Source organism: Scardinius erythrophthalmus (assembly GCF_964197995.2).
Source record: "Scardinius erythrophthalmus genome assembly, chromosome: 22".
NCBI classification, from domain to species: domain Eukaryota; kingdom Metazoa; phylum Chordata; class Actinopteri; order Cypriniformes; family Leuciscidae; genus Scardinius; species Scardinius erythrophthalmus.
The window spans coordinates 23,776,534-23,794,551 of record NC_138242.1 but is presented as its reverse complement, the minus strand read 5'-3'; the positions used below and the strand labels follow the sequence as shown (position 1 = coordinate 23,794,551).

Genomic DNA, 18,018 nt, shown 5'->3' with positions numbered 1-18,018 from the left:
AGCAGTTCTGAGTCAGACTCATTTGAACCTGTAGCTTTCTGATACCTTCTGCTTACTGCCTCATTTATGCATAGCCTACATGTTTATACAATTTCAGTTTCCTGAACATGTCAAGATTCCTAGCCTATGTATGTTTACGTTTAGCGTTCGGCACTCAAGTGATGGGGAAGTGATGACTATGTATAGAAAATAGATATGCATAGCCCTAGTCTATTATTAGGCCTATAACCGTTTAGCCTCCAGGCATTCAGAAGAAGAGAGGAAGTTAAACCGCCTCACCTGCTTTCCAAATGAGCCAGACACTTGTTTAAATGGTGCCTTTTGGTGTTGAAAGGATTGCGAGAAAAGGAAATCTTTGTCTTGAACCTCATACAATAGGCTACAATGGAAAGGAAAGAGAGAAACATTGTTAATGTACAATGTACAATGTAGGAAAAACTGAAATCTGCTACCGTGTTCTTTCATCTCAGTTCAGACGGTTAAATAAGCATACTAAGCAATGTCTTAATGAAAATGTAAAAAATACTTGTGATTACGGTCGTTATAGATAGAAAATATCATCAGCGCAGTACAAAAATACGTCAATTAGAAGTCATGTGTGCGTGTTGTTTATGATTGTTTTCTAAAATGTGTTACTTTTTTTTGCACAAGAATGTATTTTATATCCTTCTTTCAAACTCTTAAGAGTAAAAAAAAAAAGGAGTTGAAATTCTTTCCAACATGAGATTCACCTCCGCCACTCTTGTGACTGTTGAAACGTTTACAAACAATCTGTGGCCATGTGGCGTTTTGAGCACTCTGGTACTTGTAGTCACCTGCGCTTCTGCCGTCATTCTGTCAGCCTACATGAAGACTACATTTCCCAGAACTCCCTGCGTCATCAGCTGATTGCCGCTAGTGTTTTTCGGATGTGATGATGGCAATAAAGCACCCAGCGGACCGTTTTTTTCCTCAGACGTTCTTTTGGGCTCATTGCTGGAACAGAGATGACCGCCGAGGGGTAGACGAGCAGAGTTTTCATGTACTGATTTTCTGACTTTAAGTAGGCTACTTAAGAGACTTCCACAACAAAGTCTTCACTTTTTAAACTGGTGAGTTTATGCTTGTTATAATATTATAGGCCTAAAGTAGATTCTATTCTGTTCTATTCTATTCTGTAACAGTTTTGTATTTATGATCATTTAAATTATATAGGTATGAAACACATTTTGTGACAATTGTAAAATGTATGTATTTATAATGCATGTATTTATATAGCCTAAGTCCTACGTAACCAATGCAAAAAAAAAAAAAGAAAAGAAAAGGAAGAAAAAAAAAAGAAAAAATACTTTGTGTATTTTTATCTAAAATTCTTCATACCATGGTAGGCTATTTGTTTTTTTGTTGAAAAAAAGGCATAACTGCGACACAAGAATTATGGAATTTTACTAAGTTTACAGCCTGCTATAAATATGTTTTAAAAAGCATATAAGATGATGTAATTTAACTGAATAATATAATTTCATTACGATTGAATTTAATCATAAATTTGAATGATTAATTTTGTCAGTCAACACGTGGTGGCAGGTCAATTTCTGAAGTATATTTTGTTGACGTTCCCCAAGTTCTTTGTTTTGATCCTCTTGTTGAATACGGAAGTGACCGCTAGGCGGCTGCAGTACCAGAAAAACAGCATTCTGTTGTCTAAGGTGAATTCACCTGGGGCAATGAGAGGCCATTGTGAAACAAACAAAAGGTTGTCATGACAATGTCATTTTTGTAAATTAGGCAGAGACTTGTACTTTTCTGATATAAAAAAGTTAAAATGTCATTTAACTGTTAATAAAAAAGGTTTAATACTTAATGTGTGTCATATGTTTGTCACATAACATTTGCCAGCAATATAGCAACACTTTGTGTATGTTACTGCATGGTTGATCAGCTGCTCCTTTACCTTTTGTAAATTGAGCCTGAAAAGCTGTATAGGTTATAGTGTTAAGCTTATTTCAGTTAATACAGCATATTTTTATATTAGGTTACGAAAGCAATGACTCAGAAATGTGTCTCATTGTAATTTTTATATGCTTATAACATGTTAATGGATTTCCTGATTAAAATAATATTTCTCTTTTTCATTTCAGCTGAGGCATCATTATCTTCTATTGTCTACAGGGCCTCTGGCCTCACTGGTCTAATAGCAATGGTACTTATTCTGGGCAGAAGACTGAACCGGGAGGACTCTGGAGTCCGTGAGTCTCCAGCAGTTAAGAGAAAGGTTCTGGAAATGGACAACAAGTCCGTGGGTAATCATGATGTGTTCGATTTCACCTCTGGCCCGTGCCACTCCGAGAGCATTCTGCAGATGTTTAATGAGTTCCGTGATGGCCGACTGTTCACGGACGTGGTGATCAGTGTGGAGGGTCGTGAGTTCCCATGCCACCGCGCCGTGTTGTCAGCTTGCAGCAGCTATTTCCGTGCAATGTTCTGCAACGACCTCCGTGAGAGCCGTGAGATGTTGGTGGAGATCAACGGCATCCGTGTCGAAGCCATGGACACCTTCCTACAGTACGTCTACACTGGACGTGCCCGCATCACCACAGACAATGTGCAATTCCTCTTTGAGACCTCCTGCCTCTTCCAGATCAGCACTCTCCGTGATGCCTGTGCCAAGTTCTTGGAGGACCAACTTGATCCCTGCAACTGCCTGGGCATCCAGCGTTTTGCCGACGCGCACTCCCTCAAGCAACTGGCCAGCCGCTGCCGTTCTTACGCGCTGCAGAGATTTGCCGACGTGGCCCAGCATGAAGAATTCTTGGACTTGCGTAAGGAAGAACTGGAGGAGTACATCGCTAGTGACGAGCTAGTCATTGGAAAGGAGGAGACGGTGTTTGAAGCAGTGGTTCGTTGGGTGTACTACGATGTGGACCACCGCAGAATCGTGCTCAAAGACCTTCTCAACCACGTCCGCCTGCCCCTGCTGCATCCGAATTATTTCGTACAGACGGTAGAAGGTGACCAGTTGATCCAAAATGCACCAGAGTGCTACCAGCTTCTACATGAAGCAAGACGCTATCATGTGTTGGGCAACGAAATGATGTCGCCTAGAACCCGTCCTCGCAGGTATTTCTAGCAACATTTCTTGTGCTTATAATGTACTCTTATTCAAGCACCATATTAATTCAAGTCTCAGTCAATGCACCAAGCAGTTTAAACTGTGTAAAATGGACCAGTGATTGCAGGAGAGAGAAGAGTCTTTTATACCTCGCTTGAACTGTTTGTCTAGTTCACTCAAGTCACTATCAAAGAGTTTGTTTACTATGACTTAACTTCAAACTTATTGGCTACCCAGAAACATCAAGCAAATGGGAGTTTACTAGTTATTTGTAGTTGTCTAGCTTGGTTAAAAGCAAAACCCGTTCTGCTATGTCCTTAAAGATCCCAGAGACTTCTGGAACCCTTTTCAGAAAGGCTACATTATAGATTCAATCATCCTCGAAACACGAAGGCATGATTCAACAAGTAACTTGAAGGCTTGTTTTTTTATAGCCCCGCACTCCATAGTTGATCATTGGAAGCTCAATGCTCTAATTTATGGATATGGAACAACTCGAGCCACATTGTAAGCACAGTGAGATGGAGCAAGAAGGGACGGCCCCTTCAGGCCCACTGCATTGCAGCGCAAGCAAAAAAAGTCTCAGCGGGGCTTGCCCGTACACATTCTGCCTTCACAGGCTTCATAACACATGAACACCTGAGTTTCAAAACATGTTCCTGTTGACCTGATCCTGCTTGCAGTGTGCGCTCTGTTTGTGTTATGTCTGGAGGAGCATGGGGTGAGAGAGCGGGGGGGAGGGGAATGCACAGTTCTGTTTTTCTCAGAGCCAAATTTATAGTGACCTGGAATCTGCCTGAACGTGATTCGCTGGAGGAACCACCAAAGTCTCATTTAACTGCTTGAAGAAAGGTGTAGCACAGTCATCAGGATAAATGCAGCCCAAGTCTCATGCAACCAGCTAAACTGACAAAAGTGTGCTAAACGTTCATGCAAGACAATGCAAGGGTACTTTGTTTTTCAACTCCATGTACCTTTGTTATTCCTTGGTTTGATGAAAAAAGTTATAGCGTACTGTGTTAGAGTTTTCAGACGGGTGTCGGCTTACAGTTGGCAGAAAGTTGTAGTTCCACCTTCTGTTTCCAGGCAGATTTGTGATGGTTCTTAAATTTGAATTATGAGATAGGGCCTAGCTGACCTCCACCAATTATTCTCAGGGAATTATGTGGGTGCAGCACATTTACAGTAATTACATCATGCATGAAAGACTGATCAGATTTTTCCATGTTTGCATGAATTGACTGGGCGACTTGCTCTATTCGTGCTAAGCTCTTTCCCCCAGAGAGGGTATTCAAAGTTCAACTCTAACTTTAGCATCTTCGCTTGAGCTTTCTCCAACCCCATGATCATTTACACAGAGAGCACAGTCTTCTAGGCAGAGGATTTCAGGGGAAAAATGGGGGAAGTTGGTTCTGGATAAAATGTGTTTGCCTGCCGATTGGTTCTTTGAACAGAGAATACATGTTGTGCTCTGGGCACTAGTAGACAGTGATTTTTACTGCTATTCTTAGAAATGGTTCTGTACTTTTCTCATTTCAGTGTCATTCAGTGAACAAATAGACTGAAAATGACAAGAAAACAAAATGTAAACAATGAGTTGTGCAGTACTAATAGTATGACAAAATATGTGCTTGCTTGCCATGTGAACACTTTCTATTTTCTGTAATGTTACCAGGACTAAATGATTTACATTTGTCCATGTGTCCAAGTTTGACATCCAGTCATGTCCCTGCAGGTCTACAGGATTCTCTGAGGTCATTGTGGTAGTCGGAGGATGTGAGAGAATGGGAGGTTTCAACCTGCCGTACACTGAGTGCTATGATCCTGTAACTGGGGAATGGAAATCCTTAGCCAAACTCCCGGAATTCACCAAGTCAGAGTATGCTGTGTGTGCCCTCAGGAACGACATTCTGGTCTCAGGTAATCTCGTATATTTGTAATAACAGTCTTGAGCTCTAAATTGTTTTGTAGGCAATTGTTGTTAGACTTGACTTGGTTTTCTTCAAGTCTATCAAAGGCCTTGTTCCTTTTTCAATGCCAGTAGCCTTTTGTTTACATCACATCCAGGAAGATTGCTAATGCTAGCATTATGGAGAGGGACAATCTCATTATAGCATTTGGTTGGATAAAATGTTTTTACAAGTAAATCTTGTAAGTGCAAGATGAGCTATTAATATTTTTGGTCTAACATAGAAAAACTATGAAAAAAATTTTGAATGCGTATATCTGCTCATTTTGTCAGTTTTTAGTGGTGCATTAGCATATAGATGACATTAAAGCTCACAGACATGGACAACAACTCACAAAACTTGATTTTTGATTTTGTGAGGTCTTTAATATATGGATTACTAACTGTAAAATGAAAGACTTTATTTAGAAATGTTTAATTGCTGTATTGTGGTCTTTTTATTTCTAAGGGTTGTTTTTACACGCCCTCCATCTGTCAATTTTCCGTATCCTCTGTCTTAATTTCTCAATTATTGTCAGTTTGATGGTTTAGTCTGCAGGGGTTTGTCAGACACAGCAGGGCGCCACGCATTACAGAGCAGCTCACTTTGAACAGCGAGCAGGTTCAGCAAAAAAAGACTGTGAGACATGATTAAAAGAGATCAGTTATCTCATGAGAAAATAGTGTTAGAGAGAGAGAGAGTGAGGGTGAGTGAGGGGGCTAGAATCCTGAGCGATCAGTTTACGTTCTGCATGTGCCAAGCGCTCACGTGTTTCCAAGAGAACAGATCTGCTAGTTAACGCTTCTCTCTCTCTCTCTCTCTCTCTCTCTCTCTCTCTCTCTCTCTCTCTCTGTCTCTCTCTCTCTCTCTCTCTCTCTCTCTCTCTCTCTCTCTCTCTCTCTCTCTCTCTCTCTCTCTCTCTCTCTCTCTCTCTCTCTCTCTCTCTCTCTCTCTCTCTCTCTCTCTCTCTCTCTCTCTCTCTCTCTCTCTCTCTCTCTCTCTCTCTCTCTCTCTCTCTCTCTCTCTCTCTCTCTCTCGCGCGTTTCAACCTCCTTTTAAGTTCAGTCCTTCCCCAAACATTTTGTTCTACTCCTCCTTTGAAGTTTGTTTAGTAAGCCAGGGCCAGGCAGGCTTTTCCAAGGCAGGAAGCCTGTGCGTTTGTCGAACTATACCTGTATATATGTAAAACTCAAGACTAAGATATGTAAGTCAGAAAATAATAGAAACTGATAGAAAGATGAGCTTCAGGTTGAGCAGATTTGCTGAGTCCAGTGTGTTCTTTCCACGTGCTTCCTGAAGAACTGGAACAGTTTTGTAGATTACTACCTTCTGTTAGCACAATCACACAGATGCACACATGTTAACCGATACGCTAGCAGTCAAATATTTGGTCATACCTACCTGCTCAGTCTTTATTACTATTTTTACATTGTGTAATTGTAGTAAAGTCACTCAAACTATGAAATGACACAAATGGAATTATGTAGTGACTAAATGAATGTTTCACGAATCAAAGCTACTTTTTTAGTTCTTCAGTGTAGCCATACATTGTCTAGATTACTGCTCAGGGCTGAGTTTCCCAAAAGCACTGTTAGCCAAGTTGATCTTAGAGACCATTGCTTACTATGATTTTGCGAAACGCAGCCCTGGGCAGTTTCTCAACCAACTTCATGAGGTGCATCCTAAGATGCTTTTTAAACAGTAGCATACCGGATGCTTGTTGGTGGATTTTTCTTCACTATCTGGTGTAAGTGATGCATTTATTTTATACAAAACCCATTTCAAGCTTTAAGTATTAAAGGAGTTTAAGATGATGAGAAACATAAATTCAGTCACAAACTTGTGGCTGGTAGTGTATATGCAAATAATGAATTGCGGTTTATTCAGTGCATTGCAAATTTGTTTTCATAAATATATCTGGTCTAATTATGTTGCTTCACCGGAATTATCTCAGAACTGGAACATTTTCAATTTTGTGTTTTATTATTTACATAATGTGTTTATATGAGATAAGATAAGAAACAAGGAACATTCACAAAGTGTGTCATGGGTTATTTACTTTTTCACATTGTTGAAAGGATTATAATCAGTGTGTGATGGCACATGCAAGAATGGTGGTGACCAATTGGTGCTGCAATTTCAGGGGGTAGAATCAACAGCAGGGATGTCTGGATGTACAACTCCCAGCTCAACATCTGGATCAGGGTTGCCTCCTTAAACAAGGGTCGCTGGAGACACAAAATGGCTGTTTTGTTAGGAAAGGTGAGTTGAACGACTTCCACATTCATACTATAACCAATAGCCCGCTAGATGCCCATAACTGGAAACATGTGATGTGGGGAACACTCTTCTGGTAGATAACATGGACAGGTTGCTTCACATGCCCTCAACTATAAACAAAAATATACAAGTACTCAAATGTGGATAAACCTGAACAAGACTAGATTTATTACCAGTTGACTTGTAGCAAGGATAAACATTGTTTGCGCCAACCACAATGTGTTGTGTTTTGTGAATTATTGGCTGCTGAGAGCATGACACCATCAAGCCATTCAAGAGACATTTAGAAACCAATAATAAACCAATACATTCCAGTGTTTAACTTTTAAGGGCATTTTGTTGGCTTTTGCTGCCTTTTCAATGAGCCCCATGAATTAAAGTCTTGGCTCTAGTCATGCCACAGGAAGAAGACATTGATTTCCTATTTTGATGATGGCCTGTGGTTTACATACCTCTAACCATGTAGCCTGGGTTTTCCCATGCTGCCTTGCGCGCAGCGCGATTTTATTCACGCTGCTAGGCAGCCTGGATTCCATGGACCAGATTTTCGCCTCAGCGAGGGGACCAATCACAGAACGGGGAGGGAGCAGCAAGACGATGACGATGTCTATGCGACACACCGAAGCAGTTTGTTTATATCTATGGATCCAACATGGCAGCAGACGCGAAGTTACCTTTCGATGCAGCCTTATATAGTGTTCTAAGTAGTTTAGAACGCAAGTTTATTTTGTCTTCTTCCTCATCGAATTTATGTCGCTCTACATACGTCATCTGGTATAATTGAAACGATTGGCTATGAGCTACGTACAGGCGCATTTGATAAACATTCGTAGCGCCCAATAAACGGCTCTGGGCATTCGTAAACCACACCTCAAATACGAAAATGAACATGTGGTTCCCAGACCACGTCTAAATGAGACTAGGTCTGACGTTAGCCAGGCTACTAACCATGATGAATATTTCCCACATATAGAAATGGGTGTTGGAGTATCTTTATCCGTATTTAGTTTTCAAACATGTTCCCACCCTTATAATTTATTGCGTGCTTGTCATTTACTGCTCTTTGTCTTGTAGTCAGTTCCACTTTCAAAGCTTCGATTTTCCTGCTTGAAACTTGTTTTCATTAAACATTGTTTTCATTAAACAATGATATAATTAATTTTTAACTTCTCCCTTGGAACTGGTTTGCTTACACTGCATTTTTTTAATAATCAGTAACTGAATGTGAACTGATCAGTTATATGAACCATTAAATAAGGGCGCTGTCAAACGAGTTTAGATCTGTATACGTCACTTGATATTGCATCACTCATGAGGCTGTTTTTAACATTTATTAATGAACGTAATCAGCTCCAGAAATCTGATTTACTTTGGCTGGGGGTTAAATAGCTTTGTTCTGTCCTGTGTGAGAAAGATCTGATTCATTTTATGTAATCGGTAAGGAACCGGCTCAAAAGTGTCTTGTTGTTATCGAATGAGCTGAGCCAACAAAAGCTACTTGTGCAATCACTAATTAACATGCACTGCAAGTTATAGCCAGCTGTCTGCATGAACGCCTTTTTCTCTTGCTTTGTTTGTGTTGATGCTTTGTATTGTGGCTTGTTCAGATATTTCCCCCCAGCTTCCTGTCTCTGGGTGTCTGCTATAGTCTCTCCAACTCTTTGTGTTTCAGGCCCATGCTAGTTTTGGACCCAAAACTCATTTGACCCCAAAAGGTTATTTGGGTTTGTTTTTGAGCAGCAACTCCTTCAGACATATGGATTGTTTGACTGCAGTTGGATTTATTGGTTGTGAAAGATTCATGACTGACAGATAAAATCTAATCAACTGAAGTCACAACACTGAGACTTGAAAAATGAAATGCATGACTACAGGGTTAAGCTGCAATAATCTGATGTGAGCCATGCTGACACTGGTTAGATACTCTATGTGATTATTGTGTATGCAAGTGTGTGATATAGAATTATGATTAACATTTAAATGAGAAAGAATGACTCGCATTCTCACACCCTGTCAGCATATATTAGCCTTTTACTTACGCACACACTGAACAGGAAATCTAATTCCTCTGAAGACATTTTATAATTCCTTATTGCTTTTTTTTTTGATATACATCTTATCAGTCCCAGGGATGATAGGACCGTCTCAATAATATCTGAGTCTGAACAAAGAGCTCATCAGAAAGCACATTGCTTTTTTTTTCCGTAAGTTGCCCCTCTTTGTTCGACTACGTTCGTGCGCCAACACTGGTTCAACCGGTTTTCATGGTTGTTCCATTAAGGGAAACATGTTTACCTTATTCTTTTTAACAGTATTGAGCCACGAGACAGGAGAAGGAGACAAACTCTTCAGGGGTTTTGCGTTCCACGTGGTTTCATTTGAGAGTGAGCGAGAAATTCCTCAATCTCTTCAGGGACTTACACAAACAAGAGTGATTGAGTGATGCGTTACAACACAGAACTGTCAACGATTTGCACTCAGAGAGGTCATGTTTTTTCAGCGGAGATGTTTTGATCGCATTTGTTGGATGCTGTCAATAAGTCTTACATCGATTGTGATTAATTACCAGGTTATGCAAAAACGGTGGTTTTAAACGGTCTTAAATGATTTAAGTTGAACCTGATTTACACATCAATTTCCAACTGTTACCCCTAATTTGCATGTAATACCTTTAGTGTTTCTGCCGACCTTTAGTGTTTCTGCAAGGGCATGTCTGTTTATGTTTTATCATCAAAACAAGAAAAACCCTTGAAGTGTAAAGGGTTTCTTGCATTTTCAGGTAAAGGTTTCTTATATTTTTGTAATGAGCTGATTTTTGTGGCTGAAAATCTTGGAAGGAAAAAACATGCATACACACACACACATATATATATATATATATATATATATATATATATATATATATATATATATATATATATATATATATATACATATGCACATACACATATATATATATATATATATATTTAAATACTAATGGAAAGGTTAGTTTAGGTTTTTAAATGTCAAATGGTACAACCCCATAAATATTCAATTAATAATTACATTCGGTATATTTATAAAAAAATAAATAATAAAACTTTTACCTTAAATATTTGAATTGTAAACCCTTGAAGTGTAAAGGGTTTCTTGCATTTTCAGGTTTTATATACACACACATATATATAAAATGTCAAATGGTATAACCCCATAAATATTCAATTAATAATTACATTCGGTATATTAAATAAAAAAAAACTTTTACCTTAAAATATTTGAATTCCTTTTTTTTTAAATAATGAACAAACTTACAATCACTGAATCATCAAAACTGTAGTTTCATTCAAAACCGCACACTGTCTAATGAGGAACAAACTTCACGACTGTTGAGAAGTATGTTCTGTATGGTATGAATTGAATGTGTTTAGTTTGAATGAAATTCGGATGAACTACAACTACACGTGATTCAGTTGTTTCGCTTCACTGTCATTCACGACTCCTTTCCTGTGGCCTCATGGGACAGTAAAGTGTCCTTTGGATGCGGCTGAAGAAGTAGGTCATCTGGGTATTTTCCACTGATTTACAAATACTTTGAATTCAGACGTACTACTCATTTCTTGTACTGCTTTTGCCCTACTAGAAAGTAGGCATAATAGGACGCACTGGATTTCTTATAGTCAAGGTAATTGACATTCAGAACTTTTACATTTGTGTTTTTAAGACTGTCTTATCTTCATCTCTGACATCCATATTTGTCATTGACCCTGCTAGGAAAAGTTACTTAAAGGGGTCATATAATGCCATTTTTGTACAAGCTAATATGATTCTTTAGGGTCTAAATTAAAAGTTTGTAATATACTTTAATTAAAAATTCTCATTAGTATTGTAAGAAAACACTAATTTTACCTGGTCAAAAACAGCTCTGTTTTCAGCACGCCGTTTCAGTGCATGTGTCTTTAAATGATAATGAGCTTTGCTCACCCCGCCCCTCTGTTCTGTGGGTACACCGTATTAGACATTCTCTGACCGTATCTAACACAATAACCACGTGTTATTCGTTATAAACGTGGGATTATGAATTATATTGAGAACGTCGTACATAGAAAACATGCCGTAATGTACCCTGAGTGTAAACCTTAGACGCATTCATCATGAAGCCTGCAGCAAGGTTTGCAAATTTCGCAAAGATTAATATAAATACTAATATAAAGGTTAATAAAACATTACACTCACATCTTCTGGAGGTTCAGCAGGAACACGTTGGTACCGATCCGTTTTTTCTCGTTTGTGAAGCTGTCTGGTGTGAAATGATTCGTGCAAACATGAAAGCACAGACGATCGTGGGGAATCCCCGTGAGGGAATCCCCGCGTCAATCATTTGGGCATATCGCTTCAAAAACAAAACTCAGCCACTGCTTCTTCAACGGCTCGGATTTAGGAACATCCAAATGACTGCTGTGTTCCTTATTACATCTAAGAACAGAACACCACAATCGCTTAGACGCCATTCTACTCCAGCATATCAACAATGGCGGACTACTATGACGACGGCTGTCACAGCTTGCTCAGGGCGGGTCTTGTGTTGAAACACGGCTGTCAATCACAATAGCGGGAGTGGCGTACGATCTTATGACGTCACAATATCGAACGGCTTGATTTCAGAGATGGTCAAACATATAAGGAGATTAAAACAAAACCACTGGATGGATTTTTATCATGATAGGATGGTTGTGTACAGGCACTGCCAACAGACATTTCAGTGCAATCAACTTGTAAAAGTGCATGTACCATTTATATGACCCCTTTAAAGTAAACCTGCCTCTGGCTACTCAAGAGTAAACCACGAGATTCTAACCGCTGGCACAGTCAGAAGTGATATGTTCACCTCATGACTATTTTTAATGTGAACTCCTGCAAATGGATATTTGTCATCATTGTTTCTGGATCAAGTTTGTTTAGTCCACTTGTGCAATAAAACGCAGGTATAATCAGATTTGTCATGTTGCGAATGCAGTGGTAGCCTCGAGGCTTGTGCGTGTGTCTGTAACGATCCATTTGTCACTAAATCAATTTGAGAATCATGAAAGGGTAAACAGTAGTTCTTGTTTGGCAAGATCCACACGCTTTGGCTCACCTCCAGATTGTTTCATCCACAGAAACGTCATGTGTACATTTCAAAACAGACAAAAACAGTTTGAGCTTACCTACATTACGCAACACTATAATGGTGTATTGTGTACAGGGTCATCACTAAATGTAACATCTCGTTGTGTTTTTTGTTCTACAGGTGTATGCCGTTGGCGGATATGACGGTCAGTCACGTCTCAGCAGCGTCGAATGCTACGACTCCTTCTCAAACCGCTGGACAGAAGTGGCACCCATGAAGGAGGCTGTCAGCTCTCCAGCCGTCATCAGCTGTGTCAATAAACTGTTTGTGATTGGAGGAGGACCCGATGACAACACATGCTCAGATAAGGTTTGTAGAAGAGTCTGACGCATGTTTCTGAGGAGTAGGGAGTCTTTGAAACCACCCTGTTGTTATCTCTGCATGTCATTGTGTATTTACTGCATGTAAACACATGACATTTATCTTTGGGTCACGCACGGGTGTGACATGCTTTGTTTTCCAGTGTAGTGATGTTGGCATTTCTCTGAACAGTGCAGTGGACCATAAACCCAGCCGCTGTAAATAAAACAGCTCTGATTATATAGTTTTACTTGAGAAATGGGCGATGTCTTTATTTGTATTCCAGTGCTGTTACTATAGTAAATCCTTATAATTCATGTCTCATTGAAGTCTGTTAGTTATCACTTGGGACAGTTAAAGGGACAGTTTGCACACAAATGGAAATTATGTCATAATTTACTTGTACTCATGTCATTGAAGACCAGAATGACTAGATATTTGAAATCCTTTTCTTTTGAGACTTTCTTTTGTCCAAATTTTATTGAATGGGCAAAAACAACATTCTTAATTAAGTTGCTTATCTTATTTGGTGTTCCACTGGAAAAAGAAAAGACATACAGGTTTGTCATATAGCTTTTATTTTTATATTTTCCGTTTATTTTAGTATTTTAGTTTGTTTTATTATTTATTATTATTACATTTTGTTATGTGCTTTTGTCATTATAGTTTTATTAGCTTTAATTCATTTTTATTTCAGTTTAAGTTTGCCATTTTAGTACTATAACTTCAACTTTTATTTTATTTTAATTTTATTTAATCTAATATTTTTTTTGTTGTATTTTATTTCAGCTTTATTTCAATTAATAAAAAGGATTTTTAATAGTTTTAGGGTTTAGTTTAACAATAACAACACTGCTTTAAACTCAAGCTGAATAACTTATCAATATATAATTGAGTTGAACCAGAGGTCATTCTACGTTTAAATACGTTCTGCTCACGAATGACAGGATGTTTAAGTATACAAAGCCCCTACAATGGTAACTACGACATTGTGTGTGACCAAAATGGCATCAATCGCCTAAACCTTGAGTTTACCAGCTGTTAGATTCCCCCCTTTGTTACATGATGGCAGCTTGTTTACTCTTACACTGTAGTTAGAAAGAGTTTGTCCTTCATCACGGCCTGACTTTGCCTTAGCTGAACAATGGATGGAAGATGCATTGAATGTGCTACCCGCTGCCCCCTAATGGAGATCAACAGCTACGACCATCTGACCTGGATCTGTCAGCCCGCTCTGATACATTCTCCAGGTGTCTCTTTGGAGAGAAACACTCAGCCGCAGATATTTTCTTGGATTTCCTTAATGTATTTCACTGCGATTCAGTGCAGGTCATATTAGTTCTGAACTAGCTGACCTTTAATTCCCAAATAAAACTTCTTTGGACCCATAATTCCACAATTGTACAGCTTGACGCTGTGTTTCTTAAAATTGTTGTGATGGTTGATTTGAATATTGAAGTAAACGTCCTCAGAGAATTGCATAACGTTGGAGCATTTCCTGCTTCCTTACAAGGAAGTTCTGATGATAACTAATGTTGGCGCATATCTCAACTCTGATTGGTCAAAGCAGTCCCGTTTCTATCCTATTAGTCTTCCAGATAATTTGTGCCCAGAGCATTCTCTTGCACAAGTGTCTGCTATTTCTAAAATGTGTGAAGCCCCTATAATACCTTCCTGTCCACTATTACATACTCCACACAGAGAGGGAGATAGAAATTCACCCAGGCTTTTCTCAGGAGATATTGTGTCTGTGCGCAATTGTTTCCTTTTTATCAGGACACAAGATCAATGATTTGTTTTTGTGAGTTCATATCCCTCCAGGGTGGTTTCATAATTTTAAGATCACAAAAATCTGTGAAGTTGTTATCAACACCCTCCTTTCAAGTATGGCAGGGGGATTGATGTATGTTTGCGGTTGCGACTGTTTTGCAGCCTGAAGAGGCAGGCTTGAATAAGGCTGTTGAGTAGTTAATTACCAGTTGTATAGTTAATTAAAAAATGTTAACGTCACTGTGTGTGTTTGCCCTCAGGTTCAGTGCTATGACCCTGAATCCGACTCCTGGTTGCTAAGGGCCAACATCCCCATCGCTAAGCGCTGCATCACAGCCGTATCACTGAACAATCTCATCTATGTTGCTGGAGGCCTGACCAAATCCATCTACTGCTATGACCCCAGTGAAGATTACTGGATGCATGTGGTCCACACTTTCAGCAAACAGGTACTGACTGCAATGAAGTTACGATTTGAAATGCTGCAGAGCGCAAAAGTGAAAGTGTTCTAAGACTTGAACTAAACAAACCAGCTTCAACACGAATCACATTACAAACTATAATTTGAAGCCATAAAAAAGAAAGAATAACAATTGATGTATCAAATGAAATTTGTAATAAATTAATAATTAATCATAAATAACAGTGAAAACTAAAATACCACATACATTTTTTTTTGTTTTTTGTGTGAAATATACATATATTGCTTTTGTTTCTCTATTGTCACTTTGGATAAAAGCATATATATATATATATATATATATATATATATATATATATATACATACATGACAACTTATATACACATACATTTTAACAATTATTTACAAAATATAAATAATATACAAATATATCAATTGTTTTAGAGTGTAGGGAGAATGATGATGTGATTTAGTCATTTACAATACCATCGATTCCCATTTTTGATAGTAACAGCAACATTCCTAATTGTTAAGTATTGTGAGTAGTGTAGCTATTCATCGGGAAAACAGTCCATTTAAAAATATCGAAATCACACTGACTTACGGCATCTACAGAAGTATATATTAGTCCATTAACCACCTGTCTTGAAATGTTTGCACTAAAAATGTTTCTCTGTGGAGAAAATGCACTATTGAAACCCATCTGTTGCACTCAGTTGACACATTGTGTAAACAGACCTGCATGTTTATGTTTTTCAGGAAAGTTGCGGTATGTCAGTATGCAACGGCAAGATCTATATCCTGGGTGGGCGTGGTGAAAACGGCGAGGCGTCAGACACCATCCTGTGCTACGACCCGTCCACGGGCATCATCACGGGCGTGGCCGCCATGCCCCGCCCCATTTCTTACCACGGCTGCGTCACCATTCACCGCTACAATGAGAAGTTCTACCAGTCATGATACTAAAAAGCTCACTCACAACAGGGACGCAGATAAACTGAGCCGCCTTATAGAAAATGGATCATTACGACAGGTAAGGTAGAGAAGTACGGTTTCCCAACCCCCCTCAGTTCACAAGCTTTGAGAGCTGTCCGTTAAACTGACAAATACACAACCCTAACTGTTTTACATACTACCATCAGGAATCAGTTTGACAGAATTGATTCACGGCTGTGAATTCAAGCTAGTCTCTGATCTCCCGTTCTCTGTGATCTGGGTCTTCCCCTCGGGTTAAACTCCTCCCATGGTGATTTATTTTTTCCACTTTATTATTATTAATGTTGAATTTTCTTTTGTATTTTAATGTATGGTGTCAGTGGTTGTTTAAAATGGGTGAATGGTGTGATTATGTGCGACTGGTCGAGAGAGTGTTCAGTTGTGATGGATTTGTGTATATATAAGTGTGTTTGAAAAGATTCAGCCAGATGTTTGTGAGACACAGAATATGCAGGAACCACTCCCATGTCTAATGGGTATATAGTAAACAAAAATCCATCAGGCACCAAAAAGTATAGGGTTTCTTTTAATATTGCTTTATGTATGCATGTTTTCTGGTGATTAAGTATTTTCTGTATTTTGTAGTAGAAATTGCGGCAATCATGACATTTATTGGGGGGAAAAAAACATGTTTAGAAATAGTCTGTATAAACTTTTCTAGTAATGCCAGCCATATGAAGCATTACAATGTGAGTCGATTAGCCTATGTTTATTCTGTTTCATTTAATCTATGGGAAAACATGATTTCTTGCATATAATGTAGAATACAATCAGGAATGTCTTGTTTATAAGTGAATCATTATGCGCTTTCACTTTGTAAGTTATTTATTCTTGATCCTTGAAGTCCAAAAGCCCCAACCAGGCACTTAAGTTTTAATATTTCTCAGTGTCCCGGATGTAAATATGATCCTTCTTCAGGTTTACTGTATCAGTAAGTGTTTGCAATGTTGATGCATCAGGCCAAAAGGCCAGTTCACACTCTCAGCTCCTATAAAACTCTTCCTTTTTTTTTTTGTTCTTACAGTAATCTGAGCTCAGTATTTGTGCATGCAGTTCAGTGATGTAGCAGCAAAAGATTGTGTGTTTGAGTGCCAGGGATTCTAAGACTAGTGATGTCAGCTTGGTTGCCTGCTTTTGGTTAGAAGTGTTGTTTAGATTTGTCAGATGCAAGACCAGAACAACACATTGTTCATTTTACTCTGGGAATTTTACAATGCAACTGAAAGACCGAGTCGAAACCCTGCGCACAAATGCAACAACACGTGTCCTTTCTTTAACCTTTTTTGGTGTGTAGTTTTACGACTTTGTGTAAATAAATGTGTAGACTAGTTGATGTGAGTTTGGTGTCTTTTGGTGAGTGCTATATAGGCTTGCTTTATCTGATAACTCTCAGTTGCTAAAAGCCATAGACAGAATGAGTGTTTTTTATTACTATTATTTTACAAATGTTTCTTTTTGAATGAGTCATCATAGGGTATTGAACTATATGTGCATGCCAAAAACTTGTATGTCAAAAAAATAAAAATAAGAAATATGGCAAGAATGTGGCTTAAGTGCTGATTACAGCTATGGTTCTGCAGAAAAAAATGCCAATTTAAGAAGATATTACTTAAAAGTGTGTTAAAAGAAATTACAATTTTGTGCCTTTGTGGCGGAATGATACACATTTGACAACTCGCCAAAGATGTGTGATTGGTTTTGTCTGTTAATTCCAGCACAATATTGTAGAAATGTTTAAAACTGTCACTAAAATTTTCTTGTTCTAAGTAACTGAAATATACAAGAGCTTAATGTGGTGTATATGCATAAGTTTTCCTTAATAAAGCAATTTTTAGTATGGATTTGTAAACTATATTTGTTTTGTTTTTTCTTTATTGGACCTTGAATTTCTATGAAACCACCATCTCACACTACTAACATTGTAATTAAAATTATTCATCCCCCATAGCAAATCAGGTTTATTGGCAAAATGTACAGACTTCCAGCAGTTTGCAATGAACAAATCAAACAAAAGTAATTGAAATAGCTCAACACAACAGATGTTTCAAGTGGTTTCCCCAA

General features: G+C 38.4%; 1 protein-coding gene across 1 annotated transcript; it reads left to right on the top strand.

Annotated features, from left to right (window-relative positions):
• Window positions 1-292: 292 nt before the first annotated feature.
• klhl24b (kelch-like family member 24b) lies at window positions 293-17,489 on the top strand. The gene is made up of 7 exons (XM_081352662.1): window positions 293-1,091; window positions 2,121-3,099; window positions 4,827-5,011; window positions 7,184-7,302; window positions 12,590-12,778; window positions 14,800-14,988; window positions 15,721-17,489. The coding sequence occupies exons 2-7, from the start codon at window positions 2,180-2,182 to the stop codon at window positions 15,919-15,921; spliced, it is 1,803 nt and encodes a 600-aa protein (XP_081208788.1). The 5' UTR covers window positions 293-1,091; window positions 2,121-2,179; the 3' UTR covers window positions 15,922-17,489.
• The last annotated feature ends 529 nt before the right edge of the window (window positions 17,490-18,018 follow it).